We start from the raw sequence: 15,195 nt of genomic DNA, 5'->3' as shown, positions 1-15,195 counted from the left end.
GTTTTTACTGTATTCAGGGAGCATTGGGCAGCAGTCGTAATATCCTTATTTTGATGGCGGGCACGAATCATCATGATACAAGTTATTCTCTTCCATGATTCAGGTGGGTTCCAGCTATCCATCCTTTCTGACATCTTGTATATGAATGAAGAAGGGTCCAAACTTTTAAATGAAGAGAAGTGTGTGTTAATACATGTAACTTACGGAAAAATATAATTAATTATAAATATGTCAAATTTATCCCGAACACCCTGTATATGCCATCTGCAAAGTATCTCTCCACAAGCTGTATATCGACTACTGAGGGGGAAAAAAATTCAGTTTATACCTAGAAAAAAATAAGACGTATTAACTTCCTGTTGATGTTAGTATGATTTTGGTGACACCTGCTTCTAATAAGTTGGATAACCCCCCCCCCCTTCCCAAAAGGTGCAAGCTCCAGAATCATTTTAGTACAACTGTTGTTTAGAATAGCAGTTTTCAACTTTTTTTATCTTTACAGCACACTAAAACTAATTACTAAAATTCTACGGCACACCAGTCAAGTACTAAAAATATATCGACTGTTTCAAATAAAGACAAACCCCGTCATAATCCTCTTTATGAACCAACCTCTTTTTGAAACATCTCTTTGAAACCCCATTTATTTTTGACACCTTGTAATGAAATACAAAAGAATAATCAGTTATTTATGACAGTAATTATTAATTTTTCTAATATACATGTAACATAAATGTATTTTTTTAATTACTGGTCTCATAATGTTTTAAAAGTGCAGCACTCATAGTTTTCACTAAAATTCAGAATTGTTGAAACACAACAAAACAGATCTTACAGAATTGAAACTGATTCAGCTGTGTTGGTGAGAAAAATGCTCCAAGATTTCAACTGTTCCATGATTAAAGCTGTCTCGTTTTTATGCAGCATATGCTATAATTGCCACACAACTAAAGGAACCAGTAAACACATACGACAGTGCATATCTATAATAAGGTATAATAAATCTATATTAACCAATATAATCATAAATTGTATTCAATCTTAACAATTCCATTCGATGCAATATAAACATTATGACTCTTCATATACTTTGTAGGTAAAATGCATAAAAAAACTTCTTTACATCAATTTATATCCCTTTATATCCGAAATCTCACGGCACATCAATTGAAAATCACTAGTTTAGAATAACATTCTTTGCTTACACGTGGATAAAAAGATTAAACCAAGAATATTAATTCTTGCCATCTTTAATTTACAACTCCAGTGTCGCAATTTTTGTATTTATTTTACAGATCTGTTGTGTTCTTACTCTCATTTATTTGCTTGTAAAAAGTATTTAGTTCCATTTAACTATAATTACTTTGTATGCTAATCTTTCCTTTTCCTCATTTGAAATACTCCATCAGCAATAAGAGATAACTCATACATGACGTCTCCTAATACTGATAGCCAACTACGTATCTTGTAGTTGGTAGTCAATGTGTTAAATTGACTTATTTCTAGAACAGTTATTATGTATCACATTTTCACAATTAAAATGTAATGTTTAACTATTCATTGTCATGATTTCTCTTTTAATATATTTTTATGAAATATATTTTTAGTTGCTTCTGAAAGTTTTCATAAGCGGCTCCACAAAAAAGAATTATTTTTTATATAGGAGTTTTCAGGGTTTTTTTGAGAAAAAACTGCAAACTCCTATATATAAAAAATATATTTCTTTTTTGTGTAGCTGCTTTTATCAACTACTGGAACAAATCCTAAAACTTACCCCAACTCAATATTACCAAAGTTCAAGATTGATACTATCAACATAAGAAATCTGAATGGCAAAGAAATGGAGCTACCTGAGGAATTGGATAAGTACCAGATTAACATAATAGGGATGACTGAAACAAAAAAGAAACTGGCGAGATATTTTTGAGCAACAAATACAAAATGTTATATTCAGACAATAACAATCAAGGAAAAGAAGGAGTAGCCATAGTCTTGGACACCACCCACAGGGTCTCTTTGAAGAAACCACCATGCTCCACCACAGCAAATTCAAAAAAGAGAGACTATTCTTAGAAGCAGTAGCTCTCAGAAATCAACCAGATCTTAATAAATACAGTTGCATTAAGCTTCTGAAGATTTGGGAAACACTCATCGCCAGAGGTTCCACCTTACATTCCAGGCCACCTACAACCACCCTTAGAGGGCGCTCCACCTAGATAGGACATTAATGTCACCCACGTGGTTGGGCTTAGTATTGCATGATATTTGTGTTCATGTTACATTAGTTGTTTTTGTAATCCCCGAAGATGTCCTAGTGACTAGGACGAAATATAGGAAGTATTAAACCTATGTTAATCCTTTCTGAGTGCTGTATACATTCCATTGAGCCTTCAACAGTGTCCAGTTCCCCATTCTGATATTTGCCCACTGGACAATTACACTTATTTGTGCCTATGGTCCCACAGAAGGTTCTACTAAGGTAAAAGTGGTGGAATTTTTTGAGGCTTTAGAGAAAGCAACTGACAATTAAAAAGGAAAAGTTGGTCCTTGTTGGGGATCTAAATAGCAGAGTAGGAAATGATTGTCAGACATACAAAAATATATTGGAAAAATTTGGAGAAAAGAGCAAAGCTAATAATAATGGCAAATACCTGTTGGATTTCTACTCAGGACATGGACTGGTTATTACTAACAAAATGTGCAGAAATTCACATGGAGAGAAGAGGCAAGAAATAAGAAAAGTCTCATTGAACTATGTTGATGTGATGTTTTCCCACTAGTGCAGGACACCAGAGTGTGTACAGAGGATTTGAAATTGAAAGGGATCACCATTTAGTCTTGAGCAGGATAAAATTGAATTTCATATTGAGAAGAAGAACATGTAAGAAAGTTTTAAAGAGAATAAAAGTTGAGCAGCTCTCAGATGTGAACTGTAGACTAAAATACACAAACATTTTTGAAGAAAAAGTGAGAGTTTGAGAGCATAAATTTGGAGATTCAGCCAGAGAGGCATGTGATGAGGTTGTGTGCAAGGATAGAAAAATCAGAACTCCATGGTGGACACAGGAAGTTAAAGAGTGAAGGAAAAGAAGAAAGCATATCAAAAGTTCCTGGCAAATAAGTTAGCTTGTGTGCTTAGAGAATACAAAGCCAAATGCAAGAAAGCTAAACACTGTGTAAAACTAGCTAAACAAAAGTCATGGGAGGACTTTGGCAAGAATATAGAAAATAAATATCAAGAAGGTGTCAAAATATTCTGGAGGTTGTTGAAGAAGCTTAGGAATGGAAAGAGTGCTGTAAAAGGAGTTAGAGATGATAAAGGTGATATGAAAACGGAAGAAAAAGATATCTTTGAAGTATGGAGTAATTACTTTGAAAAACTGCTAAATGAAACAAGCAGTGATGACAGCACAGTGGTAAAAAACACAGACCAGGCATGCAGTCAGGAATAAATATTAATACTTGAAGTAGAAAAAGCCATCAAAGGCTTAAAATGTGGAAAGGCAGCAGGAGTAGATGATATTCGATCAGAAATGCTGAAGTATGGTGGTATAAAAGTCTTACAGTGGCTGCACTGCATAGTTCAGAAAGCCTGGAGAGAGGAACGAATTCCCGATGATTGGAGTAGAGCTCTCATAGTACCCATATATAAAAAGGGAAATAAAACTAAATGTGAGAATTACAGAGGTATTTCCCTACTAAGTGTTACTGGCAAGATCTATGCAAGTATACTTGAGAAATGATTGAGAAGAATTGTGGAAGAAAAGCTGGGTGAAGAACAAGCTGGATTCAGACCAAATAGAGGCTGTCAGGATTAGATCTTCACTTTACAACAAATAGTCGAGAAAACATGGGAATATAACAAAGATCTGTATTTAAGTTTTGTCGATTTGGAAAAGGCATATGACAAGGTGCCAAGAGAGAAGCTATTCAGTACGCTACAGTTATATGGTGTCAATGAGGCATTATATCAAGCAATACTTAGTCTTTATTTGAGTTGTAAGTCAGCAGTTAGAATTGAAGGAAGTACAGGAAGATGGTTTAATGTTAAATCTGGTGTGAGACAAGGATGTACATTATGAAGGAAAGTGGTATTAAATATGATATCAAATTTGGAGATGTTAATATCAGCTCTTTGCTTTATGCGGATGATGTTATACTTCTAAATAAATCCACTACAAGTCTGCAAGATTCTCTGACTAAATTGAATAACTGTTGTAATAGATATGGTATGAAGGTCAGCATTAAAAAGACAAAGACAATGAAAATAGGCAGAAACATTGAAAATATCAACTGCATTGTGAATGGAGAACTTAGAACAAGTAAAACATTTCCGCCACTTAGACATGATTTTTAGTGAAGATGGCAAGTTAAATATGGAAATAGACTACAGAATGAACAAAAGCTGGTATGGTAGGAAGTCAACTGAATAAATTTATATGGAATAAGAGAGAAATTAGCCAAAACACTAAATTAGCTGTATACAAGACAGTGTTTAAACCAATTTTAACTTATGGATCTGAGAGTTGGGTTAGAAGTAAAACACTTGACCAAAGACTAGAGACTGCAGATATGAGAGTCCTGAGAATGATTAGGGACATGAACAGATGGCATCAATTGCAATATCATATTAAAAACGAGGATATTAGGAAAGAACTTGATGTTGTCAGCAACCAGGAATGCATTAGCAGAACTAATCTGAGGTGGTATGGTCACTTAAGCAGAATGGGAGAGGAAAGATTAGCAGAACAAATGTTTTTTGCCAGGTTGGCAGGAAAATGACTCGGAGGAAGACCAAGATATATGTGGATTGATACAGAAAAAAGTGCCTTAGAAGATAGAAATATAAGATCTGATAATGTGGAGACGAAGAGTTGTACAGTAGGTGTCCTCCCACAATGAGTCTTTGGACTCCTTGGAGGTGTCACTAATAATAATAACAATAATAATGTTGGAGTCTAGACATTTAACAGACTGATTTGGAGGAAAATTGTAGATAAGAAGTTAGTAATGAGGTAAATTTATCATGTAGTACTATTGTATCCTGTAGACCCCTTGAGGGTATATATCAGGAATTTGATGATGATGATGATGAGTTTGCAGTTTCAAAGTATTAAGAAATATACTGGTGTAGAGTGTTGTAAATTTGTACTGATGCTTCAGTTAAAAGATCATTAATTAGCACAGTCTATTTAATGCTTTCAGGTTGAAGAAATTTGCTTAATTGTTTTGAGAATGGTATTTTGTAATCTGTAGTTATATTAATAGCTGTATAATAGGAGTCACAGTGTAATAGAAGAGCATGGTAGTTAGTTCTAGTGCTTAGTTTGGAATCTGATTAATGAAAGTAAATATTTTCTCATAAACATTTTATCTGTGCACTGTCACATTGACGTAGATTGTGGAACGGTGCAAAATCTAGCAAATATTTGCATTAAGATTGTTATGAATGAGATTGTTTATTTGTTCATAGTGACTGTGATAAATATCAGAATTGAAGTTGAGAGGATATTATTGAAGATTAACACAAGAAAAATATGATCACCATTTTTAATTGCTATTATTTAGAATAGTTTATTTAAACTGCAGATAGCACACTGCGACTATAGAAGTTTAGAGTAAATAGGAAAAAAAGTAAAATAATAATAATAATAAAAATCCTTGGCCCACCCACAGTACTATTGGTTTATAACCTATGTTGATGGGAGTAACATTTAAAAAAAAAAAAAAGAGAGAGAGAGAGAGGAGGAAATCCCTGTGTCACATCAGGGTATATTATATATTGAAAGCCAAGTTCATTGGAGAAAACATCCACTCTGAGCCAAGTTTCTGTAAAGGTTATATCTTATTATTCTCCTGTTTGGAATTGCTGAATTATGGTTGTCAACTTTGGTTCTAGTCTGACATCTTTAGCTGCATTCTTCCATTCTCTTTACTATTATTACTTTTTTGATAATAGGAATGCTGTCATATGGTCAGATCCTGTGACGTAACTACATCATGAAGAAAAGTTTTTGTTTTAAAAGACTTGAAGTGGCTGCTTAAAATAACTTTGAAAGGTCTTACTTTATTCTGAGTAGGCTTTCTTCTGCAGAATGACGATGTGATCAAATTTAATTTGCTATCTTTGCTAAAAATGTTGATTAAATAGCAAAAATGTGTAACTTGTTCTGTAGGTTCGCTAATGAGAATGCAATGTTTTTCTGTTTTCTTGGTTATTTTAATATTGCAAGAATTGGAAGCCTTTGAACATATTTCTATCTGATCACTTGCAAATGGGTTCACGTTTTTTTTTTCTTCCAAAGAAGTCTTTCTGGGTCTTCGTTCTGACCCACAGCTAAGGCTAGCCAGTATTAATTCCAGTTGCAAGAAAGTTCTTGGGACTATTTTGATAAGAAACTAACATTACTTCCTCACATTTGTTAACTCTAGGATAGCTCTGGAGAGAACAATGAGCATCCTTCACATACTATTTTCCACCTCCAAGGGTGCATATTATGTTAAATATATGTTCTTTGTTCCTACCAGGCACATATTTGATTAAGACTCAATTATTGGTCTGAAGTCTATGCTTCATGCTTAGATCTTACCCACCATCAAGCAATTAGAACCACAACTGAAGAATTCTAGACTTTATCTGTTCCTTGTCTTTAAGTCAAAGTATAATTACCTCTTTTGGTTTGACAATTATCTTTGCTGTATACAATGAAAATAAAATCTCTGCTAGATCCATCCTCCTTGTATGTGTATTTTTTGTCCATGTTGGGAAAACTTATACAGCATAATACTGACTGTCCTTTGGACTTGCATATAAAAAACTTATTGAAGCTCTAGACATTACTGCAGACATTATATGAGTGCCTGGATCAACTGCTGTTTTCCCTGAAAACTGTCTCCATCCCTCTTTGAATAAAGTAATTAGACTGCTCAGCTTGCACTTCAAAACAAAAGAAAATTGCTACCAAACATGAATGATTTGTGATTTATATAGACTCACTGAGTTCTTTACAGGCCATATATTTTCTTGTGTGTAACAACATCCAGGTACTCTATTGTGTTCTATAATACTCTGTGAAATGAAATGCTGCTTCTGCTGAATCCTCAGCTGCATTGAAATCATAGGAAATGAGACTTCCACTTGCTGTTTGCCATCCCCCCCCCTGTACATACTGCAGATAGTTAATAAAAGTTGAATTAACCATCACTGATAGTCATTCTGGTGGGAAGCAACAAAAACAAATAAATTGCTCAAGATCAAGCCTAAAATTAAGCATTGGCAGTCTGGTCTGTGTAGAAAAGAAAAGAGAAAGTTGTTCTTTCTTAGTTCCACATAGGTTACAGTCATCTTATGCGTTTTCTTTTTTTTTTTTTTTTTTACTGAGGGCTAATGATCCATGTATGTATGTGAGTACTGTAACACTGGCACTTGTTTTACCATATGTCATCTTTTGGCAAATATATTACTTGTAGCTAAGCCACATACATAGGCAGATCTTATGGGACTTATTGTATGAAGACTTGACACGTACAAACAAAGTATACAAAGAATTAATTTGTATACTTTTGTATAGTTCCATCTTATCATAAAGGTGTTAAATGCATATACTGAATGTCCAACTTTTTTTTTTATTTGTTTGCTTGTATATAAGATTTATTGACTTATTTAGCTATTTATTTTTACTTTGTGTGTTACTTAGTCTTTGTCATGCCTTGGTTCTCCTGGCATCAGGAAAACTTAAATCTTAACCCTACCTGTCATTCATGCTAGTGTATTAATAGAAATCTTATAGTTAATAATGGGGAAATAAATTAAAATGCAGTTATTTATTCTTTTTCTTTAAATAAAGCATGTCTTATTTTTTTTACTATCAAGATACAGCAGTGTCACAGCACCTTTTGTTTAAAAGAGAAATACACAGATGCCCATAATTAAAGAGGGGATGTTCAGAGCCCTGTAGCGAAAAATGTATTGGATGAAATTCAACCAAACTTGGTGTAAGTACCTCTGAAACCCCAATGTTTCAGAATGTACTTACATATATACAGAAGATAAAAAATTAGTACAAAATTCTGCCACCAGGTGACATTGGGAGCTATAAGCACATGGTTTGGGATTAATCAGTGGCATAGCTGGGGGGGGGGTTCACCCGGGGTGGCACTTTTCACGAGACAATTTTATTTTTCAACAATTATTCTATTTATGTTAACTTAGTAATTTTATTACTTAATTAATAATTAGTTTTCAGCAACTATACTTACAACTAAAATAAACATAAACATAGTGTTTTAATTTCTTTCTCTAAGTCATTTTGACTTTTTGTAGTTTTTTGGTGTGTATTGAGAGGGGCGGCAAAAGCTCTAGCTATAAGCCACTGGGATTAATTAAACAATAATGGCTAGAAGAAACACAACAAATCAATTTTTGTGTTCATATAAGTTACAGATATGGTTCAATATGTCCTCCTTTCAGATGTTCTAAGAAATGCATTCGGTGCATTTTCTATATGACATTTTCTACAGCGAAATGCAAAGATCTGCATTGATTTTCCTCATTTGCTGCATTATTCTGTCTTTCAAGGTTACTAAATCAGGAACATGTCTTTCATACACCACGCATTTCAGATGGCCCCACAACCAAAAGTCACAGGGGTTGAGATTAAGTGAACAAAGTGACCATACTGTGGGAAATGCACAATTAATCACTCTGTTCTGTGAAGTGTTTTGTAACATTTGCTGTACTGGCAATCCAATGTGAGGTGGTGCTCCATCCTGCATGAATATGGTAGAGTCAAAGCATCTTAGCTGCTGCAGTTGTGAAACAACAAAATTATGCAGCATATCTCGATACCTAACAGCAGAGACAGTGCAAGTCACTAGTCCTATCAGGCGAAGTTCTTCAAAAAGTACAGACTGATAATAAATGATGCAGTGAAACCACATCACATTGTGACTTTCCGTGAGTGTGAAGGGAATCTGTTGAACACATGTGTTATTCACAGCCCAAATATGGTAATTGTGTGAGTTAACACTACTGTTCAGATAAAAATGTGCCTTGTCACTCCACATGATCTTCCACGGCCATGCATCATCCACCTCCATTCGAGCTAAGAACGACAGGACAAACTGTAGGTCAAGTTTTCGCATCACCATGAAACCAAGCTTGAGTATGGGAGATCTTATAGGGAAAAAAACTTCAGCATTTGACGCAGGATTTTCCACACAATTGAGTATGGCATGTCTAATTGCCTTGATATTGCCCAAGCACTGCTGGACCCTTGTGCATTATTCATTCTGTGTTCCACAACAGCAGTTGTAACTTCGTCAACTTGTTGGGGAATAATCCATTTGTGCCCTCATCCTGGCCTCACTGTTAAAGATCCTCTATTTTCTAATCCTAAAATCGTTCATGCAGGATTTTCCACACAATTCAGTATGGCATGTCTAATTGCCTTGATATTGCCCAAGCACTGCTGGACCCTTGTGCATTATTCATTCTGTGTTCCACAACAGCCATTGTAACTTCATCAACTTGTTGGGAAATAATCCATTTGTGCCCTCGTCCTGGTCTCACTGTTAAAGATCCTCTATTTTCTAATCCTAAAATCGTTGCTCTAAGATTTGTTCTTGTCATTGGACCTTTTCTCCTATCCTTCAAATGCTGGAATTCTCAAATCACAGCATTAACGTTATCATGTTGTTGATGTAAAGCTTGACTAGCAATGCATGTTCCAGTAAGATGAGGTCCATAGCTTCAATCTTAACAGAATGATGCAAATCTGTTTCTGTCTTTCTTATATCCACCAACTCACCACTAGAAACAGTGAGATTATGCAAATATCACATGCTTATAGCACCAAATGTCCCCAAGTGGCACATAATTTTGTAATATTTTTTATCTTCTGTAAATAAAAATCCCATGTCCCAGAGTGTACTTACACCAAATTTGGTTGAATTTCATCCAATACATTTTTTGCTATGGAGCTCTAAACACCTCTTCTTTAATTATGGCCACCATGTATATGAAACTACAAATATGGACTACTCATTACTTTTTTAAAAATGCATCATACACACTGTTAAATATAGGTCTATATTAAAGTTTATTTTAATTTATATTCCAGTATACGTTGTAAATTCCTTAAGTTATTTAGTAATCATGTGCAACAAACGTATAAGCCTTTCTACGAGAATTACTATCATCCACGGAGATTCTATCGCACACAAGGGTAAACTGAAGCTGAGGTTATCGAGACAACTGAATCGTTTGACCTTCCTAAAATGGGATAATCAGGTAATCCCAAATTGTGTGAAATTTAAGCACCATTTCTTTTCACAGAAGGTTCTCCGAATTTATAACCATGCTAGCTTGGCCTGTGAAGTTACTAACAAATTAAAACCTTTTAACTCTAGAACAAATTACTGCTACACGGGTTCTCCTAGCTGATGCAAACAAAGCTATTCGGGCACTAGAGGAAGAGCTTTCCAACATGCTGCATCACGAACTTTGGTCAGTTCTATATGACGTCTTGTGCACTTCGGCAGATAAAGAATTTAAGAAAATACGGAGTCGACATATCAAGAAATTTGATAATTTAAAAAGGAACTCTACCTCTGAACCAAAACTACCACTCAACACAGTAGTCGACCTTTCTTCTGTTATTTTGAAGCCTGAACACTCAATGCTCTTGCACATGGCCACAATTTCGCCATTGCTCCTATAAAAATACCGGCCAAAGAAATTAAGATCCAGATTGAATCTGCCACCTTCCAAACCACATTGCCAATAATATTAGACCGGATGTAGCCTATGTTCTCACCAAAGCAAGACCACCAAAAACCAACATATCCAATAGTGAATATAAGGCTCTACAGAAAATGAAGAAAGACAAAGAAATAGTAATCACCAAAGTGGATAAGGGGAACACCACCGTGGTGCTCAACCATACTGACTACACAGGTAAGCTTAATGCTTTATTATTAGATCAGACTACTTACCTCCCCATTGAATATATTCCCACCAACTCACAAATTAGAAAGCTCCATAGGCTCCTTAAGAAGGTCACTTCTTGGCCTGTGAAGTTACTAACAAATTAAAACCTTTTAACTCTAGACCCCCCCCCCCATATATAGGGGCTCCCAAAAATACATAAACAAATTGTGCCATTACGTCTCATAGTGGATGGCATTGATTCCTCCCCCACGTATAAATTAGCAAACATTTAGCCAAAGCACTCGCACACTATACTGGCAACACACCATCACACATAAAAGACTCAGCCCACTTCAAAGCCAGTGTAGAAAACCTTACACTCCAACATACTGACATAATCGTCAGTTTTGACGTGTCCTCCTTATTCACAAATGTCTCCCACTCAAGGAAACCTTAGAACTCATCCAAGCCAAATTTCCTCCTGATATCACAGCCCTATTTCAGTTCACAATGAACTCAGGCTGTTTCGTTTGGCAGGGAAAATTCTACAAACAGATAGAGTGGGCAGCCATGGGTTCTCCACTCTCCCCACCCTTGGCCAACTTCTTTATGGAGACTTTTGAAGAGAAAGCCTTAAACTCTGCCCCCACAAAAACCTACCACATGGCTCTAATACACTCCTCTCCATAACACACTTAAACAACCAACACCCCAGAATCAAGTTCACCCTGGAAAAAGAGGAAAACAACAGCCTCCCTTTCCTAGACACACTAGTCACTCGCCAGCCTGATGGAACCTTGGCTTTCTCTTTATAGAAAACCCACCCATACAAGCAGGTACATTCACCAACAATCCTCCCCCCTCACAACAATATGGAGTTATTAAGACACTATACAACAGGGCTAAACTAATCTGTTCAAATGACAATGCCCCAAACCACTGAACTCACATCCTTAACACTTTCTCAGCCAATGGCTACAACCCCAAAAAAATAAAACCAGTAAACCACAGCCATCTCCCCCCCCCCCCCCCCCCCACTCACAAAAAAGATTACTCTAAATCCATCACCATTCCCTACATGGCACCTCGGAAAAAATTACCAAAATCCTGAATAAACATGACCTGACCTCTTGTTACAGACCATATAGAAAATTGGCATCCCTTATCTGCTCCACTAAAGACCAACTGCTTCCCCTAGACCTGCCTGGTGTATACCAGATCCCTTGCAGCTGTAAGCTGTCCTACTTTGGCCAAACAGGCAGGACAGCGAATATCAGAATTTTGGAACACAAGGACTACATCCGGTTTCACCAGTACAGCCACTCTGGGCTTACAGACCATGCTCTGGATACACACCAGAGAATACGGTGGAAGAAAGCCACAGTAATACACCACAGCAAGTATAAATTTCAAAGACTATTCATAGAATCAGCCTCAGCCCTAAGAAACATGCCAAACCTCAACAAATTTGGATGCATGAAACTGCCCCAAATTTGGGAGACATACATCTTCAGAACTTCAGCCCAACGGCCAAGAATACCTAATATAGCCTGCTAGGGGGGGCACCATCAGGACTTTAGGAAAAACAGTAGTTTCCTCACTTCAAACCTCATTTGCTGTTTTTAGTGCCTGCGTGCACGTCTTAATCTTGTGTTTCCATGAAGATGGCAACGTGACATTGCCGAAATATAGGAAGTATATATTAAAGTTTATTTTAATTTATATTCCAGTATACGTTGTGAATTCCTTAAGTTATTTAGTAATCATGTGCAACCAACGTATAAACCTTTCTACTAGAATTGTTAAATAAGATATTAAATATTAGTAAACTTCTTAGTTGTCTGTGGTAATCTTGTAGAAATTCAGTATATAAAAACTTCGAAGGTAGTTGATCATGAACCTGTAATATTTTTCCTGTTTGGTTTTTGACAGTATGTAATGAATTACAATTATATGATTCAGTAATTTATAGATTGATAGCAAAGTTAATCGGTTAAGTAATTCTGTCTATCTGCTGATTGATTATTATAACTGTTTTATCTATCCTTTTCAGGAAATTTGGCACAGTATTGAGTAGAGTAATTTATCAGTTATATTGTACCACTGGATCTCTTCCCTGAGACTATACAATGTATCATTGTGTTCAGAGAGAGTATTTGTAGGTCTTAATACCAGCCATATATTATGGACTGATTATTTAGTTGCATCTAGATTTCTCAGACACTTTGCAAATTGATAAAGCATTGTGAAAAATATGTTTATTTCATGATATTTGTGGATGTTTTTTTTTTAAAAAAAAACAAGTGTTTTTGCAACACTTAATGAATGTTCTCCATCAGATTAATTTCTCAGAAAATTTTTTTGTGCTTAATGCACGTTTTGGTTTAGCTCAGGTGAAATTAATACTACTGTGGTATTTTGGGAAACAGTTACCGTAATTTATTCTGTAACATGAATTGCCTTTGAGAATTGATTCACTTTGATTTAACTTTAAATTCACTTTGATTGATTCAATTTATTCATTTTTTACTGAGAAATTTTTCCGTGTGAATTAAGATTAAGAACATTCCATCATTAAAAATTTTAAATTATCACTCCATTTAAATCATCTTTTAATGCTTACCTAAACCACAATTTTTATAAAGAAAAAATTATGTAATTCTTTAAGAAAGTAAAAGCAATTTCATTGTTTTACTCTCCTTTTTTAAAAATTAAGAATTTTAATAGTATTTTATTGAATTTGTTTTATACTTTTTTATTAAGTGATTAATTTTTCTAGAAATAATCTTATAAATTAAATAAATTTATATGTAGTAAATAAATAAAAATACAAAAAAAAAAAATTACATATAAAGAGAGAAAAAAAAAGACAAAAAAAGTGGGTTGCCATTGTTCTTGCCAAAATTTTATTATGCTATTTTCATTATCTGTAAATTTGTAATTTCATTTGATGATATAAGTATTCTTGTCATTATTACCTATATAACTTTTCAGTTGCTTATGTTTACTATTTTTTATATTTAAAAAATTAGTCATTCATTTAAAGAAAATTGAACATGCATATTTATCAGCATTTCTTTTTGCTGGATCTTTGTGTGTGTGTCCTGTTAACATCATTTGTCTGCTGCCATGCAACTGATACATTGTTATTAGTTTCATTTCATATTCTGTGAACTAATTTTGCAGATATATAAATGCAAATCATAAATCTGCATTTTGTTGTTCATTTTTAATTTATGCTGTCAGCTTTCATTAATGCCAAAACTAAGTCATAGTTGATTCATTGTGGATACATCGGCCTTCACAAAGCTATTAATTAGAAAGAGCTCTAGCTCTGCAGCAGTTGAAAAAAATCAATTATTGACGTTTATCAGTTGAACCAATTTTATTATTATTTTAATTAATTATTTTAATGTAGTGGGTGTTTTACTGAACAAGTTTTATTTATTTCTCTGTGATATATATAAGTTGATTCTTCACTTTGTAGTTACGTTGTTTATTTATTAATTTTCAAAGGATTTGCACCTAATCTTTTCATTTAAAAATGAGATGTGTAAATAAGTGGGCTCTTGCCTCTGGTTTGTTAAATGAATATTAATAAACAGAATTACATGAACAATGTCTGGATTTTACTTATTGTTATAGCCAAGGCTTGACAAATACACTCAGCGATTCACTTGTGGTAAGTGGATTTTGCTAGCTGGCAAGCAGCTGCAGACTGGACAAAATATAATATTTTTTTATTTAGTTAAATAAACTTTTCTGACCATGGTGCAGCATTATTAATCATTGTGTGAAACCCCTATTTGATTAATTGGATCATTAAAAAATTAAGTCTTTTTTTTTTCATGTTCGTCTGACTGTCCTGAAGATTGACATAGAGTTTTGTTGATGCTAAGCTCCTACATCAACAAAACGTCCTGTTTTGTAAAGAACACAACACACTTCATAGAATGTATTAAAGACATTATAATAGAACCTACTAATCTCCTTGCAAGCTTTAATATCATTAATCTGTTCACAAACATACCAAGAACAGAAACCTCACTACTACTATAAGACCTATTTCTGCCAGACGTTGTAGATCTCTTCAAAACATCACATTAATAACACTTTATTCAAATCCATCTTAAAAGAATGTTTTGAACAGAAAGAAGGATTAGCAATGGCTGTTCCCTTTCTTCCTTGTTAGCAAATTTGTTCATGGAGTGGGCTGAAGAGAATGCAATTTATTTCCAGGGAATGACCTAAAGTTGGGCTCAGAT

At 34.6% G+C, this 15,195-nt stretch overlaps 1 protein-coding gene across 1 annotated transcript in view; it reads left to right on the top strand.

Moving 5' to 3' along the window:
• Nucleotides 1-14,543, top strand: part of mus81 (mus81 structure-specific endonuclease subunit) — a 135,952-nt gene extending 121,409 nt beyond the window's left edge. The window contains exon 11 of the mRNA XM_090399263.1: nt 12,984-14,543. Within this exon, the coding sequence (XP_090255389.1) occupies nt 12,984-13,050 (67 nt within the window). The 3' untranslated portion in view covers nt 13,051-14,543. The remainder of the gene's footprint in view (nt 1-12,983) is intronic.
• The last annotated feature ends 652 nt before the right edge of the window (nt 14,544-15,195 follow it).

This window comes from Typopeltis vanoorti, chromosome 10 (assembly GCF_054136105.1).
Source record: "Typopeltis vanoorti isolate ZY-2024b chromosome 10, IOZ_Tvanoo_1.0, whole genome shotgun sequence".
NCBI classification, from domain to species: Eukaryota; Metazoa; Arthropoda; class Arachnida; order Uropygi; family Thelyphonidae; genus Typopeltis; species Typopeltis vanoorti.
Note: the sequence above shows the minus strand (reverse complement) of the source record. Positions and strands in the feature narration are given on the sequence as shown.